At 38.9% G+C, this 25531-nt stretch overlaps 4 protein-coding genes across 4 annotated transcripts in view; 2 read left to right on the top strand and 2 right to left on the bottom strand.

Moving 5' to 3' along the window:
- Positions 1-25531, bottom strand: part of LOC144642942 (histidinol-phosphate aminotransferase-like) — a 36884-nt gene that overhangs the window by 7412 nt on the left and 3941 nt on the right. The gene's annotated exons all lie outside the window — the stretch shown is intronic.
- Positions 1123-11078, bottom strand: LOC144642930 (transcobalamin-1-like). The gene is made up of 5 exons (XM_078502036.1): positions 10925-11078; positions 9059-9720; positions 7853-8033; positions 7514-7533; positions 1123-1744 (listed from the first exon to the last, which is right to left on the bottom strand). The coding sequence occupies exons 1-5, from the start codon at positions 10989-10991 to the stop codon at positions 1406-1408; spliced, it is 1269 nt and encodes a 422-aa protein (XP_078358162.1). The 5' UTR covers positions 10992-11078; the 3' UTR covers positions 1123-1405.
- Positions 11614-17987, top strand: LOC144642931 (transcobalamin-2-like). The gene is made up of 5 exons (XM_078502038.1): positions 11614-11741; positions 12673-13337; positions 13996-14176; positions 14977-14996; positions 15814-17987. The coding sequence occupies exons 1-5, from the start codon at positions 11684-11686 to the stop codon at positions 16150-16152; spliced, it is 1263 nt and encodes a 420-aa protein (XP_078358164.1). The 5' UTR covers positions 11614-11683; the 3' UTR covers positions 16153-17987.
- Positions 19209-24028, top strand: LOC144642960 (uncharacterized). Its single transcript, XM_078502082.1, has 5 exons — positions 19209-19318; positions 20246-20910; positions 21947-22127; positions 22895-22914; positions 23423-24028. The coding sequence occupies exons 2-5, from the start codon at positions 20611-20613 to the stop codon at positions 23759-23761; spliced, it is 840 nt and encodes a 279-aa protein (XP_078358208.1). The 5' UTR covers positions 19209-19318; positions 20246-20610; the 3' UTR covers positions 23762-24028.

The raw sequence follows: 25531 nt of genomic DNA, 5'->3' as shown, positions 1-25531 counted from the left end.
AATAAATTTTCGCAACATTTGCATGAACATTTCCCAGTGGAGGGAAACGCTTTGTTCCTATCCCCCAACATGGCCGCCGTGACGTCAGTTGCAAGCCAGCAATAAGCCAAGTGGAGGAAGATCGCTGATAACGTATCCAATTTTCCTATCAATGACAAGTGGAATAATATTCCTTATAATTTCAGCAACTGCATTGTCTACAAGAAGCTGGCCTAGTCAACAAGCTGCAACGACGATCTAAGCCGCAGATTATCCAATTTAACAATGTATTATGGCAAAAATAATTGTAAACGACGGAGTTTGGAAGAAATAGCTGCTTGACAATAAAAATGTTATGTTTAAAGGGACACTGTCACCAGTTTCACTTCAAAACCTCAAGAGCATAAAGACATATGGAAACTACAAATAGTGGTCCAATTTTGTTAAAAATTACCATACAAGTGTTAAAAATTACCATACAAGTGTTAAAAATTACCATACAAGTGTACTGAACTGACAAACAATGTTATTGTGTTGCCATCAGAAACTTTAGATCTCAACTTGAAAATATCAGGCTGATTTTTTCAAGTTTTGTCCTTGTGGACTGGAAAAACACATAAAATAAAAATGGCTCCCTTCTTCCTTCAACAACAATTTATTGTATATTTTCATCTTGATGTACTAGGTGCCTTTCATGTACGAGAAGACCTATTTGCCAATTTTAGTATTTTTTACCAAAAAGCATTAAAATCCGTGTGACAGTGCCCCCAAAACGGGGTTCTATAAATGTTTCCTCGATTTACCATGTTTCCATGTGTAGCAGAAGCCAATTTTGCTTCTTGGAAACAAAAATTGACGCTGGAAGCAATGCTTCCCGTGTGACAAAACTTGAAAACATTGGGGATACATGCGCGCGCTCTGAGTGTTTGCTTAAGACTGCCTCGGTAAATCAAATGCACATTCAGGAGATGCTGGAACACGATTAGCGACGCCGTTTCGTTTAATTTCGAAGACGTTCCTTGCCTGCGTGAGGAAATATGAAACGGTTGCACGCAGCCTAGGGTAACATAAAAAAGATGGACTTTTTACTGTAGGAATGTGACAGGGGTACTATTTAGCTTTAGGCTACGAAGTGAAACCGAATTCTATCGATAGTAGTATCTACTTTATTTCCTGTCCAATATTATGGCCACCAAATTAGCGACCCAAAGAAGGACACTAATATTCACAATATGGCGGCAGCATTCTACATTGTGTAGTTTTTACAAAACTATTTTCACAATATCTCGGTTATAAAAAAGACGAAAACGCTATAACATGGACAAAACATTTCTTTCTATTTTTGTCCTGTGCTTCCTGTCGCTTTCAAGCAACCGAACAGTTTTGATGAAAACCATCAAAAAACTGAAGCTACTAAATGCAGCTTTCATTTTCGCCAAAACAGCTGCTTGTAGACAAACACCAAAGTGGATCCGTCACCAGGCCTCAGATAATCAATTCCAGTGCGCGCCGATTTGCCGTCGATGTAAATCATCCAGTAGACCTTGTCAGCAGGTCTTCGATCAAGCCCGCAAATGGAATACACGCTGTGTCCCCACATCGTCATGACTGCGGTGAAGTTGAAGCAGGAGTCTTGTGTGGCGGCCATTTTCAAGATGTCGTGTGCATTAGTACCATTGCGTACCTTGACACATGCAGGCAAAGGAGGACTCCGGCCGCTGGTGTACTTTGTTGCATTGAACACAAGCTCAACACAGACGCGGATCTAAAGAACGACAGCAAAGGACATCATAAAGGTTATTTATATCGACTTTACTTCCAGAGATTAAAAATGCGGACATCAACACCCAAGTACAGCTTTGATTGTCCGAAAAATCGTTGCTCGAGAATGCGTTTAAGTCTTAGTGCAAATAGACTTAAAAAGCCCGCTTCCCCCACCCCTCCCCCCCCCCCCGCAAAAAAATAAAAACAAAACTAGTCTAGGAAGGAACAAACTCATCAAACTCATTCTCAATATAGGCATGAGATTTTTTTGTTCTGATGTAGCAAAAACCACATTCATATCCTTTTTAAGAGCAATTCTTTAATTGAGTCAAGCATAGTGGGAAATTTAAATTTTTGACCCCCACTCAAACTTTGCATGCAGTTAGATATTCAGGGGGGATGTACAAAAATGGCTTTCTTTAAGGTTGCAACATTTTTGTTGTCATGGCAACAGCCACTGTTTGTTGGAGACTCCAAATCTGATTTTTTGCTTAGAAAATGCTACGAAATGTGCAAAATTTGAAGTGTTGATCCTAAAGCCCATTAAAACACTAGTGCTCAAGACTTGTAAGAAATAAAGAACCATCATTCTAGTTAACATTGATGTATAGGACGTTTAATTAAATTAAATTTTTAGCGACTTAATAGTCAATTAAGTAGGTACGTTTTCGGCCATTTGAGTTGATTGGTAAAACTTGCTAGACGTTTCCTCCAATGTTTCCAAAAGTACACAAGTCCCAGACAAGAGAATAGACAGGCAGTTTACATGAATGTCTTAGTTTTTAAAACTGTAACGATCTCTGCGGGGGGAATTAATTTATTCACAAGAACGGTTAGCGAACGAGCCTCAAAAATGGGTATTTGTGTAACAGTCTGTCTATTCGCCAACAAAGTTTCTTTCAACACTAAAAACGCTATCAGACCAAAAGAATAATATCTGTTGTGACACTGCTTGATCAAAAAGAGTCGTATTTGGCCTCTTTTTTTAAGCAATATTATCAAAGTAAGCTTACCTCGAACACCTTTTCTAGTGCGCCACTTGTTGTTGTTGTTATGATGGAAAAGGTTCATTCCTCGAGCATTTATATTCATCACAAATTCAGGTGCCAGTAGCTTTGCTGAACTGGCTATCTCTACACCATCACTGATTGTAAACCAGCTAATTTCAGTATATTCACACAAACGATAGCAGGCTCAGCAACGTCTCTAAGATAACTTACAGCGAGCCACGATTAGCAACCGTCCGGTTTCCGCTATAAACCACTGGTTCACCGAAAGAATCGCCAATACTTAAGGTGTTATACCAATCAATTTCTCCGAATATGAAAGTCAGATTGTCAGATGGTGAGAGATCGCGAGATCGTACAGAGTATTATTGGTCAGCGGTTTTGACTGAAAATGATAACTATATTATAATTTCCAAAACAATGTGTCCTATGGCTTTCTCCTGTACAAAGGTTTACAATGACCGTTCTAGATCCTTTTCATTGAAAATGTTTAATTCTATGCCTTCTTCAGAGTACTTATATTTTAAGGAAGTTTGGAAATTAACAATTTCACACCTTGCAAGAGAAATAATGTGTTTTATATCTCAGTAGAACCATTCTTGTAGAACCATTCTTGTAGAACCATTCTTGTAGAACCATTCTTCTCTTTTTAAACCAAAAGGATTTAAAAACCCTCTTGGCCAGAAAGGGAGGGGACATATAGCGGTGAACAACTGATTCTTTTACTTTCTCAGAAATTTATCTTTGGAAAAAAAACGGTTTTGTACATGACTTGAAGTTTTCGTGGTAACTATATTTTGATTGACATTGTTGGCCAAATTTTCTTTTTCGCTTTCCAAGATCACTTTGACATTTATTTATTCATGGATTTTGATGAGCTTTCGGGAATTCAAATCTTCTGACCAAAGCCGACTTGAAGAATTTTGACGCTAATGTGACCGTCTTGTCAGGCCACTGTTAAATACGAACCGCTTAAAATCAAGCATTTTTGTAAACACTGTCAAGTTTATTACCATAGTGTTCTTACATTTTGATATAACAAATGCAAACACTTTATACTTTCCATGGTGAGGTAGGCAGAAGCTTTGCAGTTGCAGCTGTTAACCTGAGAGAAATGACACATTTTGCATAAGGCTCATTTCGTCTTCCTGAAGCTTTCAAGTCAAACTCCTTTCAGATCGCTTTCAGCGTTGCTAAGCGTATAGCGAAGACAATTGATCGTCTGACATCTCGCATAATCGCAGGTCTCTCTGAACAACGGGATGCATGATGACAAGCTTTCTCTAGAGAAGTAATGATTTCTTGTCTAGCGTCTTGTAAGGCACGCTCAACTTCTGCGACTTCACATTCCGACTCTGAAAGCTGATTTCGTTTTGCCGCAAAGCGAGAAATGTAAGATGTAATAATTTGCTGAGGGGTTAAGAAGTCTTTTGCTACGGCTTCTCCAGATACTTTCTTTCCGGAATTCTCCCCTTGTAAAAACTTGCCTTCAAGAAAAGTTGTCTGCTTTTCGCCCGGCTGAGGTTTTTACTCAGAAGATTTTAATTCTTCTGCCCTGAAGAAGGGTACAGAAAGTGGTTTGTGCGTTACTCTGCCATGGAGAAACACTGTGAATATGGGGCTCATGTAATGGCATTGGAAAAAGTTACCCTGCAAGACAGGGCAAAGTTGAGGTACGCGCAGCGTTTAGCAGAAAGCCAAATTATCATATGACCCGTACGGACTCGCGCGCAATTTCCTTGGAAAACCATATGAAAAAAAGTCCCGTATGAGGGCCGTACGCCTCCCTCTAGCAGGGCCGGAAAAAGCCGTACGGCCCCACTAGAAAAGCGTACGGCCCCGCTATCGCTACTTTTGCGAGACGCCAGAATTGGAACCATTTCATTTCACAGCTTTGAATTCAGATGAGCGATAGTTGAGATTTCTCTAAAAAGCAAAGAATGTCCAACATTTTCATTAAAACTTTACTATCTAGAAAGCAATGTAGTTTTCTGGCGCAAAAATTAAAACAAAACGTGTTTAAACTGACTCGGCGAATGATGAAGAAATACTCCGGACAACAACCGCCAATAAAATCGAAATAAAAGCCGTCAAAAAACAACATAATCGGACAAAGACGTATTCTGGTTTGTAGTCATGATAAACATTGAAAAAAAAATGCGAAGTAAACTCAAATTTCTCTTTTCTAGCCCACAATGCTTCTTAAATCAAAGCCAGTCAGATTTAGCGAAAAGTAGAAAATTTTTCTTGAAGGCAAGTTTTTACAAGGGGAGAATTCAGGAAAGAAAGTAGCCGTATAGCAAAAGAAATGAGAAAAGTTAGAGATACAAACAATCAGAGGCTGTTTTCTTTGGAGGAATTCTTAACCCCTCAGCAAATTATTACATCTTACTTTTCTCGCTTTGCGGCAAAACGAAATCAGCTTTCAGAGTCGGAATGTGAAGTCGCAGAAGTGAAGGAAGACGAAATGAGCCTTATGCAAAATGTGTCATTTCTCTCAGGTTAACAGCTGCAACTGCAAAGCTCCCACTTGAAGACTGTAATGCAAGCCAAAATTGCTCTTGACTTATCTGCTTACCTCACCATGGAAAGTATAAAGTGTTTGCATTTGTTATATCAAAATGTAAGAACACTATGGTAATGAAACTTGACAGTGTTTACAAAAATGCTTGATTTTAAGCGGTTCGTATTTAACAGTGGCCTGACAAGACGGTCACATTTGCGTCAAAATTCTTCAAGTCGGCTTTGGTCAGAAGATTTGAATTCCCGAAAGCTCATCAAAATCCATTATTAAATAAATGTCAAAGTGATCTTGGAAAGCGAAAAAGAAAATTTGGCCAACAATGTCAATCAAAATATAGTTACCACGAAAACTTCAAGTCATGTACAAAACGGTTTTTTTTTTTCCAAAGATAAATTTCTGAGAAAGTAAAAGAATCAGTAGTTCACCGCTATATGTCCCCTCCCTTTCTGGCCAAAAGGGTTTAACACAAGAATGGTTCTACTGAGATATAAAACACATTATTTCTCGTGCAAGGTGTGAAATTGTTAATTTCCAAACTTCCTTAAAATATAAGTACTCTGAAGAAGGCATGAAAAGGATCCAGTACGGTCATTGAAAACCTTTGTACAGGAGAAAGCCATAGGACACATTGTTTTGGAAATTATAATATAGTTATCATTTTCAGTCAAAACCGCTGACCAATAATACTCTGTACGATCTCACGATCTCTCACCATCTGACAATCTGACTTCATATTCGGAGTAATTGATGGGTATAACACCTTAAGTATTGGCGATTCTTCGGTGAACCAGTGGTTTAAGAGCATTTGCCTTCTTCGAGAGCGAGTGATGTCAACTTATCGGAAAAAACAGCGAAAATTATGGCGGAAACCGGACGGTTGCTTATCGTGGCTCGCTGACTCGAGTGTATCTTAGAGAAGTTGCTGAGCCTGCTATCGTTTGTCTGGTTTGTGTGAATATACTGAAATTAGCTGGTTTACAATCAGTGATGGTGTAGAGACAGCCAGTTCAGCAAAGCTACTGGCACCTGAATTTGTGATGAATATAAATGCTCGAGGAATGAACCTTCTCCATCATAACAACAACAATAACAACAACAACAACAACAACAACAACAAGTGGCGCACTAGAAAAGGTGTTCGAGGTAAGCTTACTTTGATAATATTGCTTAAAAAAAGAGGCCAAATACGACTCTTTTTGATCAAGCAGTGTCACAACAGATATATTATTCTTTTGGTCTGATAGCGTATTTAGTGTTGAAAGAAACTTTGTTGGCGAATAGACAGACTGTTGGTATCGCCGAAATACACAAATACCCATTTTTGTGCGGCTCTTTCACTAACTTTTCTTTTGAATAAGATAATCCGCCCCGCAGAGATCTTTACAGTTTTAAAAACTATGACATCCATGTAAACTGCCTGTCTAGTCTCTGGTCTGGGACTGGTGTACTTTTGGAAAAATTGAAGGAAACGTCTAGCAAGTTTTACCAATCAACTCAAATGGCCGAAAACGTACCTACTTGATTGACTATTAAGTCGCTAAAAATTTAATTTAATTAAACGTCCTATACATCAATGTTAACTAGAATGATGGTTCTTTATTTCTTACAAGTCTTGAGCACTAGTGTTTTAATGGGCTTTAGGATCAACACTTCAAATTTTGCACATTTCGTAGCATTTTCTAAGCAAAAAATCAGATTTGGAGTCTCCAACAAACAGTGGCTGTTGCCATGACAACAAAAAGGTTTACAACCTTAAAGAAGGCTATTTTTGTACACCCCCCTGAATATCTAACTGCATGCAAAGTTTGAGTGGGGTCAAAAATTTTCTTTTCCCATTTTGCTTGACTAAATGAAAGAATTGCTCTTACAGCAAGGCGCCCAAAAAAGTGACCACTTTTAAATTATTCACATTCTTTCGTGCAGATTTAATCCAATCAGAAGTCAACTGCAAGAGCTATCCACGGCTTTTGATTGGATTAAATCAGCACGAAAGAATGTGAATAAATTACAAGTGGTCACTCTTTTGGGCGCCTTGCTGTAAGTAACTAATCAATCTACTGGCATTTTCAAATTTGCAAATTTTCCAAAATAGACTGAATGAATTGTATGGTATTGCGCTACAGGCTGTTTAATATTTTCTCGCTCTAAGGTAAGATTCTTCTGAAAAAGGGAGGGTCCGGAAGTTTACAATGTGTAGATCCCAAATGTGATTAAATAGTTCGTGGCCTAGACTATTTACCTTTAGATCTTTCCCAGCAGCTGCAATAAAGAATAAAAAACCCATAAAAACCATGTTATTAAAATGTTCTAAATATATTCGTGGGAAGTTTGCGTAGTCTCTAGTACGGGTTCGGTTAACTATCACAGTTTGAGTTACCGGGGGCTAAATTTGGAAAAAAATCAGATTAGGGAAATTGCCAACTGTTGAACATAATGGGAGCTCGAGGCAACCGAGTTCGAGAGATAGTGAGGTTATTTATGAGTAATTGATTAAAAAAATGGGGACAAAATCCATGGAAAATGAATTTTTAACGAGCGAAATTGATTAGTGAGGTCTTACTGTACTGTATCTGCTTACCTGATTTGTCATCTGGGCAGGCTATTTTATTGACATCGTACGGAAGAGCTCCCACCAAACTTTGCAACACGTAGATCGTGGCACCTAGGTTCATAAATGAGCCGTCGGGATTTTGACGGGACAGAAGAAACTTCATGGTCTCAGAACATTTTATTTGGTTTACTTTGGCTGCTAGCAGACCCTGGATATACAGTGTAAAACAAACGAGTGAAAAGCAAAGTTTAAATAAGAAATACTACTACCATGATCTGGACTTGGCTGTTACAACACGATTTTAAGAGTTTTTTTTAGTTTAAGAAAAATTGTGGCATTTTGATGCTCTCGTCAAGAAGATGATTTCGTGCTTAAAATATTTTAAAACGTGTTTAAAGTGAGCTAGAGAGTCAATGACTTACAACAATTCCCACTAAACCAGTTTACCTTAAAGGCCAAGTCAACCTGAATCACTGTATTCACAAATTTGCAGTCTGATAACCAAACCGGCCACGATTTCTTATTATCTTACATTTTTAATTGTCAACATCGGTGTTTCAAGAATATTCATCAGGCAATGGCCATTTTTGGAATGGGTCTACATGTATGGTGTTCTGGAACAATTCAATGTAACTATAAAATAAGTAATGGTGCACGAGACACATCACACAATAAAAAAAAAATTTCACATCAAGAGAACACATTTGGATGTAAAAAAGGTGTAAAGAAATCCTAAAAAGGATAAAATCGACATTTTTTAGAAGCCACAACTTACCAGATGAGAAAGTGATGCTTTTAGGAGAAAATTTTCAGGCTATAAAAGTAATTGAAAGCGAGCTGGAAAACAATATTTGGCTTCCATTATCGGTGACATAGACCCATTCTAATAAAATTAGTTTACCTTAAAGGCCAAGTCAAAAGGAGTCACTCTATTCCTCGAGTACAAATCTCTTCAAATTAATCCTTTAATTAAACCAAAACCACCGACATTTCTCAGAACAACGTATTGTCTCATCTACTTTAAACTGTCCGTATATACGGTAATTAAAGAAACTTAACCAGACAACAGAAGACAATGGCAGCGATTTTTGGAATGGGTCCATTAATTTTAAAATTAGTGATGGGTGCCTGATACAACACATAATTAAAACATGTCTTCAATTCAAGATTAGACATTCTGATGTCGAACAAAGTCGTACAGGGGTCATTAAAAGGATCGAAGTCGCTTCTCACCTGATAAGAAAGTGCTGCAGTGACCTGGTTTTTGCCAAAAGTGCTGTCGAGTAGTTGACGCTTGAGCAGTACCTTACTCGCAGTGACAATTCCACCACGAATCCTTATCAACAAGTTAAACTTGGGCTGTGCATGTCTTGTGATGAATTCCTCGACACATGTTAAGGCAAATATATGCATGGCCAGCGTGTCACCACTGGCATGAGCTGCAGTAGTTTGATTCCGGATGTTGTTTATGATGTAGTCCACGTACTTCAATTGTCCAACATCCTTTCCAGCGCTACAGAGAGCTATCACAGCAAGGCTGAACTGGAACGGGTGATCTAAGCCCACTAGTGGGTACTTGTCCAGTTGGTTCTGCAGGGAGGATACCAAATTCAAGCCGTAAAACTGCCACGGGTCTCGGCAAGTAGCCAAGGCACCAAGGATGTAAACAGCCAACGGTCCACCCGGGATGGCGCTGAGACCGCCTTTTTTGATGATCTCGGCATGGAGAATTGCCGCGCCATGCTCCACATTGTGGCCAACCACTCTCAGCGCGTGGAATGCAAAACCATTCACGTGCCCCTCCCCGTAAGTACCATTCTTGTCGTGATTGTTTCTAAGCCATTCAGCAGCTCTAATAGCGGCACGGGTGAGATTGGCGTCCAAGCTTCTAGAGCCTGAAAAAGGAACAAAGTTTGGTTTGTCGTGATGATGAAAGAAGTGATTGAATTAGAAGAGAACCTATTCAAATGTCGCTCATCTTGACGACACGCAACGCGTTTGAATGCAACTATGGGCGGAAGTGACAATATTTTTGCGCTGCATAGTTTCATGTTTAGTACAACAAGAATGGATCTAACCTTTTTCTTTCGATTACCATTTTTGGTCAAATTGTTGGCTAACGAGCAACTGGGGTAGATGGAATTTGGCACTCTCCCAAAATGCTAAGAAAAGGGACCTCAGGAATTTAAGCTAGGTTTTATTCTGGAAGATCAAATAGTCGAGCAATTTCTTTCTTCTTGTAGAAAATTCTCTTAATTCAGCATTCCTTCACAAGCTATTTTGAGTCGTGCTTGGTTTAATGCACGTTTGTTTCCCCTAACGCTTCCCAAACAGGCAAACAATTCCTGTCATTATTTACCCTAACTATCCCTGCGGAACTTTCGCTTCAGTACACGATCGTAAGCGGAAAGGTATAAAGCAAAATTCGTCGCAATAAACTGCCGGTTGTAAAGGAGTCCTGGATCTAGTGATGTGTTTTGTTCTTTACAATCTGCGATGACTCTAGCTTGGGCAGTCACAGTAGATGTAAAAGTGGAAGTGTGGAAGATCCAGCAAACGAGCAATTTGTTTTTCCTTGTAGAATAATTTAAATTCAATATTCCTTCACAAGCTATACCCATTGTTTTTAGACGTGGGCCGGCTTTCAATGGCGCGCTTGTTTCCCTAACGCTTCGCAAACAGGCAAGCAATTCCTGTCGTCCTTTACCCTAGATATCCTTGCGGAAATTCGAGTTCAGTACACTATTGTAGCAAAGGAAAAAGAAAAATTCGTCACAAATAATAACAGATTCTAAAAGATTCCTGGAGGCTGTGTTTTAGTGGACTTCACCGATTTTATGATTCATCTCGTTAATTGTGATTTCCTTAGCTTAGGCAGACACACGAGAAAATTCCGATTCAGGGCGATTCCGTTATATTCTTATCAAATCGTAACAAGATGAAAAGAGGCAGCAAAAGAGAAGAGGCATTTTCTTGAACAAATCATGTCTAGGTGAATGGCAAACTCTAAAACAATTCCTATCAAAACACATTTTGCGTAAAGTTAGGTTCGCTGTAACATTGCAGTGACATTGTCAGTCAATTTTCCGTATTTCTTACCGCAAAATCCTTTGGCTTGCGAGAACACGGCAATTATTACCAGAAGCGTCAAGTATCGGCAGTACATGGTTAGGTTGTGTTTCGTCTGAATAGCTGAAAAGTCACCAAAGAAAGGCCACAAACTTTGTAACGTATTCTATTCCCAGTACTTACCGGTTCGCGTTCTGCTGGTTTTACTTCCGTTGTGCATCTATATATAGCCCCACAAATTTATCAAAGAGGCGATAGTAATCCTTCCCAATGTTTCCTATTCTTAACCATCATCGTTCTTCTTTTAGCTGATTGATACCTCTCTGAAGTCTTTCTATCAAAGTTAGCTATCACTTCCATTCGATTTCATTCGATTTGAAGGTAGTTAAAGTTTTGCGCATCGCAAAACAAATTAAGTTATGTGTTAGTTCATTGTGTCTGATATTTGGGGGAGACAAAGCTTCTTTGACCATCTTAAATGAACCACTACCGCGCACAAACTATTACAAAAATAGCTTCAGTTACAGTGGCGCCATTCTATGAAACTGTCTTCCTTGTGATGTAAGACAAGCAGAGTCCCTTGGGCAATTTAAAGGCTTAATCAAGTACTCTAAGAACGAACGGCGAAGTTGATCAATGTGTAGGGCTATATTTAGATGCACCACGGAAGAAAAACCAGTAGAACGTGAACCGGTAAGTACTGGGAACTAGTAGAAATAAAATACGTTACAAGGTTTGTGGCCTTTCTTCAGTGACTTTCCAGCTATTCAGACGAAACACAACCTAACCATGAACTTGACGCTTCTGGTAATTGTTGCCTTGTTCTCGCAAGCCAAAGGATTTTGCGGTAAGAGAAGAGAAACGAAATGTTACTTTATTTTATCTGAATGTGTACAGGGCGCAGCTACCTTCCTCGTACGGTGGTACTGCAATTTTAAAGCGAACCTAACTTAAAGCGAAATTTATTTTGTTAGCGAATGTTTTACAGTTTGCCATTCACCTAGACATGATATATTCAAGAAAATATATATATTCTTTCCATTCTTTTCCTACCCCTTTTTCGTCTTGGGATACCTTCGTAAGAATATAGCGGAATTGCGTTCTTGCTTTTGCATCTCTTATGTCTGCCCAAGCTGCTTAGTAATGAAATAGTAGTCTATGATGACAAAACGTCATATCCACTGAAACACAACCTGGAGGATTACTTTAAAAACTGTTGTTATCTGCTTTATTCCTTTGTTAGAATCGTGTACTGAAGTCTAATTTCCGTAAGGATATTTAGGGTAAATAATGCTCATGACAGGAACTGCTTGCCTGTTCCGATGAGTTAGGGAGCAAAAAGCATATTTAAAGGCCGGCACGGCGGAAAAAAGAACTGAAAAGCTGTATTCATCTTGTGAAGCAGAACTGAATTAACAGAATTTCAGACAGCAAGAACTGCTCTTTTGTTGTAACTCTCAGAATAAATCCTTGAATTCCTGAGGAACCTTTTCTCAGCATTTTGGGGAAGTGCCAAATTCCATCATCTAACCCAGTTGCTCGTTAGCCAACAATTTGACCAAAAATGGTAATCGAAAGAAAAAGGTTAGATTAATTCTTGTTGTACTAAACATGAAACTATGCAACGCAAAAATGTGTCACTTCCGCCCATAGTTGCATTCAAACGCGTTGCGTGACGTCAAGGTGAACGGCATCCGAGACATTCTAAGTATAGGTTCTCTCCTCATCCAATCACTTCTTTCATCATCACGACAAACCAAACTTTGTTCCTTTTTCAGGCTCTAGAAGCTTGGACGCTAATCTCACTCGCGCCGCTATTAGAGCTGCTGAATGGCTTAGAAACAACAAAAACAAAGATGGTACTTTCGGGGAAGGGTACGTGAATGGTTTCGCATTCTACGCACTGAGACTGGTCGGTCACAATGTGGAGCACGGCGCGGCAATTCTCCATGCCGAGATCATCAAAGAAGGTGGTCTCAACGCCATCCCAGGTAGATCGTTGGCTGTTTACATCCTTGGTGCCTTGGCTACTTGCCGAGACCCTTGGCAGTTTTACGGCTTGAATTTGGTGTCCTCCCTGCAGAACAAACTGGACAAGTATCCACACGTGGGTTTCAATCACCCCTTTCAGTTCAGTATAGCTATGACAGCTCTCTGTACCGCTGGAAAGGATGTTGGAAAATGGAAGTACGTGGACTACATCATAAACAATATTCCGCGTCAAACTACATCAACCGCTCATGCCAGTGGTGACACGCTAGCCATGCATATATTTGCCTTAACATGTGTCGAGGAATTCATCACAAGACATGCACAGCCCAAGTTTAACTTGTTGATAAGGATTCGTGGTGGTATTGTCACCGCAAGTAAGGTGCTTCTCAAGCGTCAACTAATCGACAGCACTTTTGACAAAAACCATGTCACTGCAGCACTTTCTTATCAGGTGAGAAGCGACTTCGATCCTTTTAATGACCCCTGTACGACTTTGTTCAACATCAGAATGTCTAATCTTGAATTGAAGACATGTTTTAATTTTGAAATTAATGGACCCATTCCAAAAAGTTGCTGCCATTGCCTTTTGTTGTCTGGTTAAGTTTCTTTAATTACCGTATATACAGACAGTTTAAAATAGATGAGACAATACGTTGTTCTGAAAAATGTCGGTGGTTTTGGTTTAATTAAAGGCTTAATTTGAAGAGATAGGTAAACTAATTTTATTAGAATGGGCCTTTGTCACTTTACTGATATGAAACAAAGGAAGCCAAATATTGTCTTTCAGCTCATTTTTAATTACTTTTATAGCCTGAAAATTTTCTCCTAAAAGCATCACTTTCTTTTTAACTTAAACAGATATGAAAATCGTGTGGATCATTAACCCTATTTCACCGTTTATAAGCTCTACAGTCTATAAGGCCTCAGTTATTCAAACGGTGGATAGTAACGCTAATATTCACAGGTGTTAACTACGATATCCACTGGATAGTGGTTTTCAGGTGGTCAGGTTTTTCTACTGTTAAAGCAACCGAGCCCAGATTGCAGGATTGTTATAACTCATTTAACTTTGTTTTTGTTGTTGTTGTTTATACCGTTTAATTATGCAGGGTATGCTAGCAGCCAAAGTAAATCAAATAAAGTGTTCCGAGACCATGAAGTTTCTTCTGTCCCGTCAAAATCCCGACGGCTCATTTAGGAACCTGGGTGCCACGATCTACGTGTTGCAAAGTTTGGTCGGAGCTCTTCCGTATGATGTCAATAAAATAGCCTGCCCAGAGAAAACAACAGGTAAGCGGTTACAATCTATAAGACCCCGCTAACTCGAACTGGCTTCCCATGAAATCCCCGAGCAAAAACAATCTTGAACAAAAAGTCATTTCCTATGGATTTTCTCGCAATGTTTTTCAGGTCAATTACTCAAAATAGCCCGGTTATAACTCGATCGAATTGAGTTGTGTCGAAACTCCCGATACGTCGAATAGCTTGTAGTATTCCTTGACCTAATTTTATACCAATTTAACCCCGCTATGTCGAACTGCGATAGCTAGTTCAGCCGAATTGGTACAAGACACTACGCAAACTTCCCAATGTATTAGACGTATTTTTCTAGATTTTACAGCAATGTTCTACGAAGTATTAACCTTAAAAAAAACGATGAAGACCAAAGATGTTCGAGTCGAAGCGTCTTGTTTTTAGTTTTTAACGTTGTTATACAACGTTCAGCTTTTTAAGTCAGTGTGAAACCTTTTAATAACTTTGTTAAGTATTAACCTATTCAAGTGCAATGTAGGTTCCCATGGATAGAGCACAAAAATGTCATTATTAAACTGAACTGTATTACGCTTAAGGAAACTACACCTCGGCCGGTTTTTTCTAATCCCGGCCATCTTTTCATTCCAGATAGCGAGTTCAAAATGTAATTTATCAGCACGACTAATAGTAACGACTAACATAACAACGAGAAGTATTAGTGGTTGTGAAGAGATCAAGACGTTTTGAAAACTCTGACATGCCTGTAACCTAAGAATATATCTAGAACATTTTGTGATCGTGGTTTTTTATGTTTTTTTTTTTATTCTTTATTGCAGCTGCTGGTGAAGACAAAAAGGTAAATAGTCGATTTTTTAAAATCACATTCGAAGAACTACACATTGTAAACTGTAGTTACCTTGCATCTTTTACAAGAATCTTTCAGCCGACCGTAGAGCGAGAACATATTAAACGGCTTGTTGCACATGAGCACGCTATTCTGATTCTGTCAATTTTGGTGGAAGCCATGGGTAGAGAAAATGCCAGGAGATAAATAATTACTTATAAAGTATATGGAGTCAGTAAAAACTCAAGGCTGGGGTTTTTGTTTCATTGAAACAAAAATCTAATCCATTTTTCCTTTTTTAAAACAGTGACTTCCTGTATTTTTTTTCGCGTTATAAAGTCAAAATACAAAATACAAACACGTCTCAATGTGTGTGTGTGTGTGTGTGTGTGTGTGTGTGTGTGTGTGTGTGTGTGTGTGGGGGGGGGGGGGGGTTATTGTTTGGTTAATGGAACAAAATTCAATATATTCCCATCCATAGAATAATGGAAAATATTGAACAAATGTAACGACCACAAAAACATCTAGCAAATCTTTACATGCACGAAATTAGTTTTGTACTTATATTTTATCGCAGATTTAAGACGGAAAACAAAACTTTAACTTATATATTTTTTTATAAAAAGCAACAAGTTTCGAACACGGGGTTTAAAATATTGTTGAGATTGGATCTATCAAGAGTTAAAACAAGTATCTCTGTATTGGAGGCGACTGTGATTAATGTCCGGACAATCAAAGCTTGCTAAACGATAAACTTATGCATCATTAATCTCTAGAAGTGAAATCGATAAAAATAACCTTCATGATGTCCTTTGCTGTCGTTCTTTAGATCCGCGTCTGTGTTGAGCTTGAGTTCAATGCAACAAAGTACACCGGCGGCCGGAGTCCTCCTTCGCCTGCATGTGTCCAGGTACGCAATGGTACTAATGCACACGAGATCTTGAAAATGGCCGCCACACAAGACTCCTGCTTCAACTTCACCGCAGTCATGACGATGTGGGGACACAGCGTGTATTCCATTTGCGGGCTTGATCGAAGACCTGCTGACAAGGTCTACTGGATGATTAACATCGACGGCAAATCGGCGCGCACTGGAATTGATTATCTGAGGCCTGATGATGGGTCCACTTTGGTGTTTGTCTACAAGCAGCTGTTTTGGCGAAAATGAAAGCTGCATTTAGTAGCTTCAGTTTATTGATGCTTTTCATCAAAGTTACAAAACTGTTTGGTTGCTTAAAGTCACAGAAAGCACAGGACAAACAGAGAAAGAAACGTTTTGTCCATGATATAGCGTTTTAGTCCGAGATATTGGAAAAATAGTTTTGTAAAAACTACACAATGTAGAATGCTGCCGCCATATTGTGAATATTAGTGTCCTTCTTTGGGTCGCTAATTTGGTGGCCATAATATTGGACAGGAAATTAAGTAGATACTACCATCGATAGAATTCGGTTTCACTTCGTAGCCTAAAGCTAAATAGTATCAGTTTTGAAAATTTGTAAATGAAATACAAATATCCGTTTTTGCGACAATTTTAAGATACGTCAATTATAAATTTAAAAATGTATGCCAAAACTAGCCACTGAATCGATGATTTTTATTTCTAGAACATAAGTCATGAATAGCTTTGCAGCATTAATAAGATTTTAAAATTTTGATGACGTCAGATCGAAAGCCACCAATTGCTGTCCGCTTAACGTTTGTGTTGCATTTGGATGTAAGTTAGCCGATAGGTCTTATCGAAGAATGGTGTGATTAAGAAAAAATATGTATTACGATTTCGTGATTTCGTTTGTATATGCTATCGATGATTCATTGTTCAAATGCGTGGTGAGTGGATAAGGGAAAAATTGAACCTTTCTTACTTTTGAGAAAGCCCTGTTAATGCATATAAATTGCCTTTTTTACTCAAATTTATTCTAAACTTTCTAAACTTTACTAGACGAAGATGAGGTCAATCAATGCCAAAACAACATTACCTTATGGTTTGGTCCATCCCTTTTCTATGTTACCCTAGTCTGCGTGCAACCGTCTCATATATCCTCACGCAGAAAAGGGACGTCCGCGAAATTAAACGGAACAGCGTCGCTAATCGTGTTCCAGCATCTCCTGAATATGCATTTGATTTACCGAGGCAGTCTTGAGCAAACAGTCCAGTGTTAGTGGGTTGGCCTTCATTATTTTATACATTCTAAGCAAGTTATATTGTAAATGCGTAGCTGTAAAAGATTTGTACAGACTGTAAACTACTAAAGGCCTGGCAAAACGAAGAAACATGTTTCCAGAAGCACTCAGAGCGCAGCCATGTTTCCCCAATGTTTCCCAGTTTTCCACAAGGGAAGCATTGTCTCCAGCGTCAAATTTTGTGTCCAAGAAGCAAAATTTGCTTCTGCTACACGGCAGAGACATTCCATATTTTCGCACAGCATGGAAACATGGCAAATGGAGAAACATTTTGTGGAACTTCGTTTTTGGGACACTGTCACACGGATTTTAATGCTTTTTGGTAAAAAAATACTAAAATTGGCAAATAGGTCTTCTCGTACATGAAAGGCACCTAGTACATCAAGATGAAGATATACAATAAATTGTTGTTGAAGGAAGAAGGGAGCAATATTAATTTTTGGTGTTTTTCCAGTCCACAAGGACAAAACTTGAAGCTGATTTTTTCAAGTTGAGATCTAAAGTTGCTGATGGCATCACAAAAACATCACTTGTTTATCGCTTCAATACACGTGATTATTAACAAAATTGGACCACTATTTGTAGTTTCCATATGTCTTTAGGCTCTTGAGGTTTTGAAGTGAAACTGGTGACAGTGTCCCTTTAAACAAGCCCGTTTGCATGTTTGTATTGCGTATTCCACTTCAGTGAACACCCCCCCCCCCCCCTTTAGCGAACGTTTCACACTTTGTGTATCCCAAATAACACTAGCAACTTCCACAATCATTTTAAAAATGTAATTATAAAACTCTGCAATAAAATCGACGAAACGACAACAAATTCATGATAACAGTTTTTTTCAAGTAGCTATTTCTTGCACACTCCGTCGTTTATAATTATTTTTGCCATAATACATTGCTAAATTGGATCATCTGCGGCTTAGATCGTCGTTGCAGCTTGTTGACTAGGCCAGCTTCTTGTAGACAATGTAGTTGCTCAAGTTATAAGGAATGTTATTCCACTTGTCATTGATAGGAAAATTGGATACGTTATCAGCGATCTTCCTCCACTTGGCTTATAGGCGGCATTGTCATTCGGTTCACCAGGACCCCAATACGTATAGACTGGAACCGAGTTATCACACCAGAACCAGTCCCCTGCGCTTGAATCCCAGGTCATGAAGCTTGCTGTCTCACGAGACTAAGGACAAACTCGTTTTCTTCAAAAAAGAAAATTAAAAACCCAATCGAGATCGACAGGTTTTGCCGATCCATCGAAGTATGAAATCGTATGCCAACATGGCAGGTGGCAGCAATCTAAAGGACTACAGTGACCGTGTAATTCATTGAATTGAGCTGCATTGCAATCCACGCTAGATTGCCACGAAAAACAAGTTGCATTCCATAAAGTGAAACCCCAGAAAACCAAATAAAAAGAAACGTGAGGAAACACTGACTCCGCCTGTACTTGATAGATAAATGGATTATAATAAAACTGATAAAATAATAGCAACGCCGAACGCCTTCTTCAGTTAAGAAAAACGGACCCGGGAGGGCGACTCCTATATGAAACGGACGGAGATGCTTGTCGGAAATTTTGAAAAGACCCCTAAAAGACACCAAAAAACTAAGAATATAATTTATATTTGTATATTTCTTCGTGTGTAACCCTAAACAAGATCATTATGGCTTAAAATATTGGAGTTTTTCCCCGGAACACCCTAAGCGAGACCAAAAATCCGAAATTTACACCCCTAAGCGAGACGACGAGCATCCCCGTCACTTTCATATGCGACCTCCCGCCGGGAAAAAAGATACTTGTTTAAAACAGAAGACTGGAAACTTTCGAAGAACTCATGAAAAAATGAATAAGAAAAATTGATTGTCAATAAAAGTTGGAGGCAAGAAATTTGTACAATTAATTTTACAATAATTCTAGAAGTGCTCTATTCTTCTATTCGGTTTGTCGCTGTGATATTGCAGTTTTTTATTATATTTATTCTAACTAATTTTAAAACCAGTACAACGTGAACCCGAAAGTACTGGGAACTAGTAGAAAAAAATTCAGTGACTTTCCAGCTATTCAGACGACACACAAGCTAATCATGTACTGCCGATACGTAAAGCTCCTGGTAATTATTGCCTTGTTCTCGCAAGCCAAAGGATTTTGCGGTAAGAAAAGAGAAACAAAAAGTTACTTTATTTTATCTGAATGTGTACAGGGCGCAGCTACCTTCCTCGTACGGTGGTACTGCAATTTTAAAGCGAACCTAACTTAAAGCGAAATTTATTTTGTTAGCGAATGTTTTACAGTTTGCCATTCACCTAGACATGATATATTCAAGAAAATATATATATTCTTTCCATTCTTTTCCTACCCTTTTTTCGTCTTGGGATACCTTCGTAAGAATATAGCGGAATTGCGTTCTTGCTTTTGCATCTCTTATGTCTGCCCAAGCTGCTTAGTAATGAAATAGTAGTCTATGATGACAAAACGTCATATCCACTGAAACACAACCTGGAGGATTACTTTAAAAACTGTTGTTATCTGCTTTATTCCTTTGTTAGAATCGTGTACTGAAGTCTAATTTCCGTAAGGATATTTAGGGTAAATAATGCTCATGACAGGAACTGCTTGCCTGTTCCGATGAGTTAGGGAGCAAAAAGCATATTTAAAGGCCGGCACGGCGGAAAAAAGAACTGAAAAGGTGTATTCATCTTGTGAAGCAGAACTAAATTAACGGAATTTCAGACAGCAAGAACTGCTCTTTTGTTGGAACTCTCAGAATAAATCCTTGAATTCCTGAGGAACCTTTTCTCAGCATTTTGGGGAAGTGACAAATTCCATCCTTTACTCCAGTTGCTCGTTAGCCAACAATTTGACCAAAAATGGTAATCGAAAGAAAAAGATTTATTCTTGTTGTACGTAACATGAAACTATGCAACGCAAAAAATGTGTCACTTCCGCCCATAGTTGCATTCAAACGCGTTGCGTGACGTCAAGGTGAACGGCATCCGAGACATTCTAAATATAGGTTCTCTCCTCGTCCAATCACTTCTTTCATCATCACGACAAACCAAACTTTGTTCCTTTTTCAGGCTCTAGAAGCTTGGACGCTAATCTCACTCGCGCCGCTATTAGAGCTGCTGAATGGCTAAGAAACAACAAAAACAAAGATGGTACTTTCGGGGAAGGGTACGTGAATGGTTTTGTATTCTACGCACTGAGACTGGTTGGACACAATGTGGAGCACGGCGCGGCAATTCTCCATGGCGAGATTATCAAAGAAGGCGGTCTCAACGCCATCCCAGGTAGATCGTTGGCTGTTTACATCCTTGGTGCCTTGGCTACTTGCCGAGACCCGTGGCAGTTTTACGGCTTGAATTTGGTTACCTCCCTGTAGAACAAACTGGACAAGTATCCACACGTGGGTTTCAATCACCCCTTTCAGTTCAGTATAGCTATGACAGCTCTCTGTACCGCTGGAAAGGATGTTGGAAAATGGAAGTACGTGGACTACATCATAAACAATATTCCGCGTCAAACTACATCAACCGCTCATGCCAGTGCTAACACGTTAGCGATGCATATATTTGCCTTAACATGTGTCGAGGAATTCATCACAAGACATGCACAGCCCAAGTTTAACTTGTTGATAAGGATTCGTGGTGGTATTGTCACCGCAAGTAAGGTGCTTCTCAAGCGTCAACTACTCGACAGCACTTTTGGCAAAAACCAGATTCATGCAGCACTTTCTTATCAGGTGAGAAGCGACTTCGATCCTTTTAATGACCCCTGTACGACTTTGTTCAACATCAGAATGTCTAATCTTGAATTGAAAACATGTTTTACAGTGAGAATACGAAAACCGTGAACACTTTTTATTATACTTTGATCATGAAAAAGGAAGTAGCAGAAATAGTTGACGAATTATTCACGAAAACTAACCTGCTGCCCATTTGTTTACATTCCCTGCAGTTTGAGCTATCATTCGATGGTTTTCTGCAGAAACTTGCATACGCAAAATAAAGTAAAGTGTTCGCGGTTTTCTGGTTCACACTGTAATTATGTGTTGCAACTCAGGCACCCATCACTAATTTTAAAATTTACTAGAACGTTTCCGATACATTATGGACCCATTCCAAAAATCGCTGCCATTGTCTTCTGTTGTCTGGTCAAGTTTTTTAAACACCGTATATAGTTGACAGTTTAAAATAGATGAGACAATACGTTGTTCTGAGAAATGTCGGTAGTTTTAATTTGGTTTAAATAAAGGCTGATGGAAAGTTGTGATTCAATTAATTCCTCTTGAAGAGATTTGTTCACGAGGAATAGAGTGACTCATTTTGATTTGGCCTTTAAAGGCAAACTTTTTAATTTAAATGGGTCTATGCCACTGATATGAAACTATCTCCACACAAAAAAGCCAAATCTTGTTTTCCAGCTCGCTCTCAATTTCTTTAATAGCCAGAAAATTTCCTCCTTCTCCTGCGCACACGAGAAACATAGAAAAAAGCAACACTTTCCTTTAAACTTGAACAGATATGAAAATCGTTTGAAACATTAACCCTATTTCACCGTTCATAAGCTCTGCAGTCTATAAGGCCGCAGCTATTCAAACGGTGAATAGTAACAATATTATTAACAGTTGTTAACTACGATATTCCATGGATAATGGTTTATCAGGTGGACAGGCCGGGTTTATCTGCCTTTGGAACTACCGATCCCAGATCGCAGTATTGTTATAACTCATTTAACTTTGTTTTTGTTGTTGTTGTTTATACCGTTTAATTATGCAGGGTATGCTAGCAGCCAAAGTAAATCAAATAAAGTGTTCCGAGACCATGAAGTTTCTTCTGTCGTGTCAAAATCCCGACGGCTCATTTAGGAACCTGGGTGCCACGATCTACGTGTTGCAAAGTTTGGTCGGAGCTCTTCCGTATGATGTCAATAAAATAGCCTGCCCAGAGAAACCAACAGGTAAGCGGTTACAATCTATAAGACCCCGAACTCGCTTGTCATGAAATCCCCGAACAAAAACAATCTTCAACAAAAAGTCATTTCCTATGGTTTTAGTCGCAGCCCGGTTATAACTCGATCGAACTGAGTTGTCTCGAACTCCCGATATGTCAAATAATTTGTAGTTTTCCTTGACTTAATTTTATACCAATTTAACCCCGCTATGTCGAACTGCGATAGCTAGTTCAGCCGAATTGGTACAAGACACTACGCAAACTTCCTATATATATTAGATGTATTTGAGTTCTGAGATTTTACAGCAATGTTCTACGAAGTATTAACCTTTAAAAAAACGATGAAGACCAAAGATGTTCGAGTCGAAGCGTCTTGTTTTTAGTTTTTAACGTTGTTATACAACGTTCAGCTTTTTAAGTCAGTGTGAAACCTTTTAATAACTTTGTTAAGTATTAACCTATTCAAGTGCAATGTAGGTTCCCATGGATAGACCACAAAAATGTCATTATTAAACTGAACTGTATTACGCTTAAGGAAACTACACCTCGGCCGGTTTTTTCTAATCCCGGCCATCTTTTCATTCCAGATAGCGAGTTCAAAATGTAATTTATCAGCACGACTAATAGTAACGACTAAAATAACAACGAGAAGTATTAGTGGTTGTGAAGAGATCAAGACGTTTTAAAAAATCTGACATGCCTGTAACCTAAGAATATATCTAGAACATTTTGTGATCGTGGTTTTTTATGTTTTTTTTTTATTCTTTATTGCAGCTGCTGGTGAAGACAAAAAGGTAAATAGTCAATTTTTTAAAATCACATTCGAAGATCTACACATTGTAAACTGTAGTTAACTTGCATCTTTCACAAGAACCTTTCAGCCGACCGGGGGGGGGGGGGGGTTATTGCTTGGTTAATGGAACAAAATTCAATATATTCCCATCCATAGAATAATGGAAAATATTGAACAAATGTAACGACCACAAAAACATCTAGCAAATCTTTACATGCACGAAATTAGTTTTGTACTTATATTTTATCGCAGATTTAAGACGGAAAACAAAACTTTAACTTATATCTTTTTTTTATAAAAAGCAACAAGTTTCGAGCACAGGGTTTAAAATATTGTTGAGATTGGATCTATCAAGAGTTAAAACAAGTATCTCTGTATTGGAGGTGGCTGTGATTAATGTCCGGACAATCAATCAAAGCTTGCTAAACGATAAACTTATGTATCATTAATCTCTAGAAGTGAAATCGATATAAATAACCTTCACGATGTCCTTTGCTGTCGTTCTACAGATCCGCGTCTGTGTTGAGCTTGAGTTCAATGCAACAAAGTACACCGGCGGCCGGAGTCCTCCTTCGCCTGCATGTGTCCAGGTACGCAATGGTACTAATGCACACGAGATCTTGAAAATGGCCGCCACACAAGACTCCTGCTTCAACTTCACCGCAGTCATGACGATGTGGGGACACAGCGTGTATTCCATTTGCGGGCTTGATCGAAGACCTGCTGACAAGGTCTACTGGATGATTTATATCGACAGCAAATCGGCGCCCACCGGAATTGATGATCTGAGGCCTGGTGGCGGGTCTACTTTAGTGTTTGTGTACAAGCAGCTATTTTGGCGAAAATGAAAACTTCATTTTGTAGCTTCAGTTTATTGATGGTTTTCATCAAAGTTACAAGACTGTTTGGTTTCTTGAAAAGCATTAGATATATAGCGTAGGAATAAAGAAACTTTTTTTTATTTGTGTTTTTTATAACCAAGTTACTACGAAAATTGTTCTGGTAAAATTACACTATTCAGCATGCACTTGCCATATTTGGTATCCTCTTTGAGACATCAATATGGCGGCCACAAAACTGAACGCGAAATAAAGTTGATTTTACCATCGGTATAATTCGCTTTCACTTTTTTGCTCTAAAGGCCGTCACATTAAAATTATTATCAGGTTTGAAAACTGTTTATAAATGACATAAAAATATCCGTTTTTAGTGTCAATCATCAAAGTTTTATACGGGGAAATTCCAGGCCTAGATCCAAACCCTAATTCTTTTGACAGTATAGGTAATGGTATTCCTCACACGTACCTACAGTAAAAATCTCCATCCTTTTGCCTGGCTTAACTCTTTCCGGCGGAGTGTTTCCGTATAGCCATTGTAGGGAGTTTTCTTCCGGGCATTTAACCGTCACCTCGTTGCTAGTACCCCCTTATTTAACCATTATTCACTGAAGTGGAGGTAAATATCCACCACATTCACCGACACTGAGGTGACTAATTGTTTTAGTATATACCACACAAGTTGAATAACTAGCGGACCAAAACTTGAAGATCACTTTCGGTAATCAAAGCGAAGCGCGAAGGCATATTTTCTCTTAGCTGCTCGGAGGTGAATAGTACTTGGCTAATCACCTCCGTGTTAACCAATCAGCGCGCGCGAAAAGCACTATTCTCTTGTGTATTCTCTTGTGTATTCTATTTCTCTTCTTTACAGGGCAGGGAAGCTTTTCTTTCGCACCGTTACTCTTTCATCTCTCTCTCAACTAATCGCCTTCAAATCTTATCGAGTCTTTCGTTTCCTTTTACCCGTTTTGAGTCTAACGTATGGTTACACGTGAAAAAGCAATTGTTCCATTTTGTACATTTCACCTTATAAAAGAATTTTTTGAGCCAGTAGATTTGAAGCACTCTTTTAAATAAGTTGCTGTTACAACTAGCTAGCTGGAAATCCATCTGCGTTCTTGCAGGCTGTAAATAACATAGTCGAAGTCGTATTTTAGAACTGAGGAAAGGGAATATCCCTTAATTTCAAAATCTTGGTTATTTTACTTGAGTATCCTGAACCTTTTAGCTCAATGACTCTTGGTTGTCCTTGATGAAAAAGCTCTTGGTTGGTTCCGGTCGGTTACATTGACAGTTAGCGCGTCGGACTTTAGTTTAAAGTTTCTGGAAACGAGGTGGATATAACCTGTGATGACAGGGACGTAGCTAGGCTAAAATGTGCAATAGAGCAATTATCTGGCTGAAGCACTTTTAAGATGAAATAGAAAGCAATGTCTATTATAAATATCGTACCCTCTCTGTTATGAAATGGCAAAATTTAGGTGCCGTCGAATTGCACTGTCGAGGGTCTTTATCAGGAGCATACCCCCTAGCCCCCTAGAAGCAACCTTTATGGCCCAGTTGGCCAGGCCTACAACTCTTCAGAAAGGTGGCTACGCCCCTGGATGGGCTACTGTAGTACCCCATCGGGAAGGGCGGTGATAGAATACTCCTTATCACTTGTAAACCAGGAAGTGCTCTCTGCCAGCACTTAAGGACAAAGTTGGGGCACTTTGGTGTAAGTGCACTCTTTAAACTTATGTTTTCTGCTGCTTGACCCATTCTAAGAGTATGGATTTT

The sequence above is a fragment of the Oculina patagonica genome, chromosome 2, assembly GCF_052425735.1.
Source record: "Oculina patagonica isolate OP01 chromosome 2, crgOcupat, whole genome shotgun sequence".
Classification (NCBI taxonomy): Eukaryota; Metazoa; Cnidaria; class Anthozoa; order Scleractinia; family Oculinidae; genus Oculina; species Oculina patagonica.
Note: the sequence above shows the minus strand (reverse complement) of the source record. Positions and strands in the feature narration are given on the sequence as shown.

Bases quoted from the DNA above. Each gene is read 5' to 3' on its own strand.
- LOC144642930 (XM_078502036.1), bottom strand. From the start codon at position 10,991: ATGTACTGCCGATACTTGACGCTTCTGGTAATAATTGCCGTGTTCTCG. The intron at 8,034-9,058 runs GTGAGAAGCGAC...CTGTATATCCAG, and splicing joins CTGCAGCACTTTCTTATCAG to GGTCTGCTAGCAGCCAAAGT. The intron at 1,745-7,513 runs GTAAATAGTCTA...GTCGTTCTTTAG, and splicing joins CTGCTGGGAAAGATCTAAAG to ATCCGCGTCTGTGTTGAGCT.
- LOC144642931 (XM_078502038.1), top strand. From the start codon at position 11,684: ATGAACTTGACGCTTCTGGTAATTGTTGCCTTGTTCTCGCAAGCCAAA. The intron at 14,177-14,976 runs GTAAGCGGTTAC...TCTTTATTGCAG, and splicing joins CTGCCCAGAGAAAACAACAG to CTGCTGGTGAAGACAAAAAG. The intron at 14,997-15,813 runs GTAAATAGTCGA...GTCGTTCTTTAG, and splicing joins CTGCTGGTGAAGACAAAAAG to ATCCGCGTCTGTGTTGAGCT.
- LOC144642960 (XM_078502082.1), top strand. From the start codon at position 20,611: ATGACAGCTCTCTGTACCGCTGGAAAGGATGTTGGAAAATGGAAGTAC. The intron at 20,911-21,946 runs GTGAGAAGCGAC...TTAATTATGCAG, and splicing joins ATGCAGCACTTTCTTATCAG to GGTATGCTAGCAGCCAAAGT. The intron at 22,128-22,894 runs GTAAGCGGTTAC...TCTTTATTGCAG, and splicing joins CTGCCCAGAGAAACCAACAG to CTGCTGGTGAAGACAAAAAG.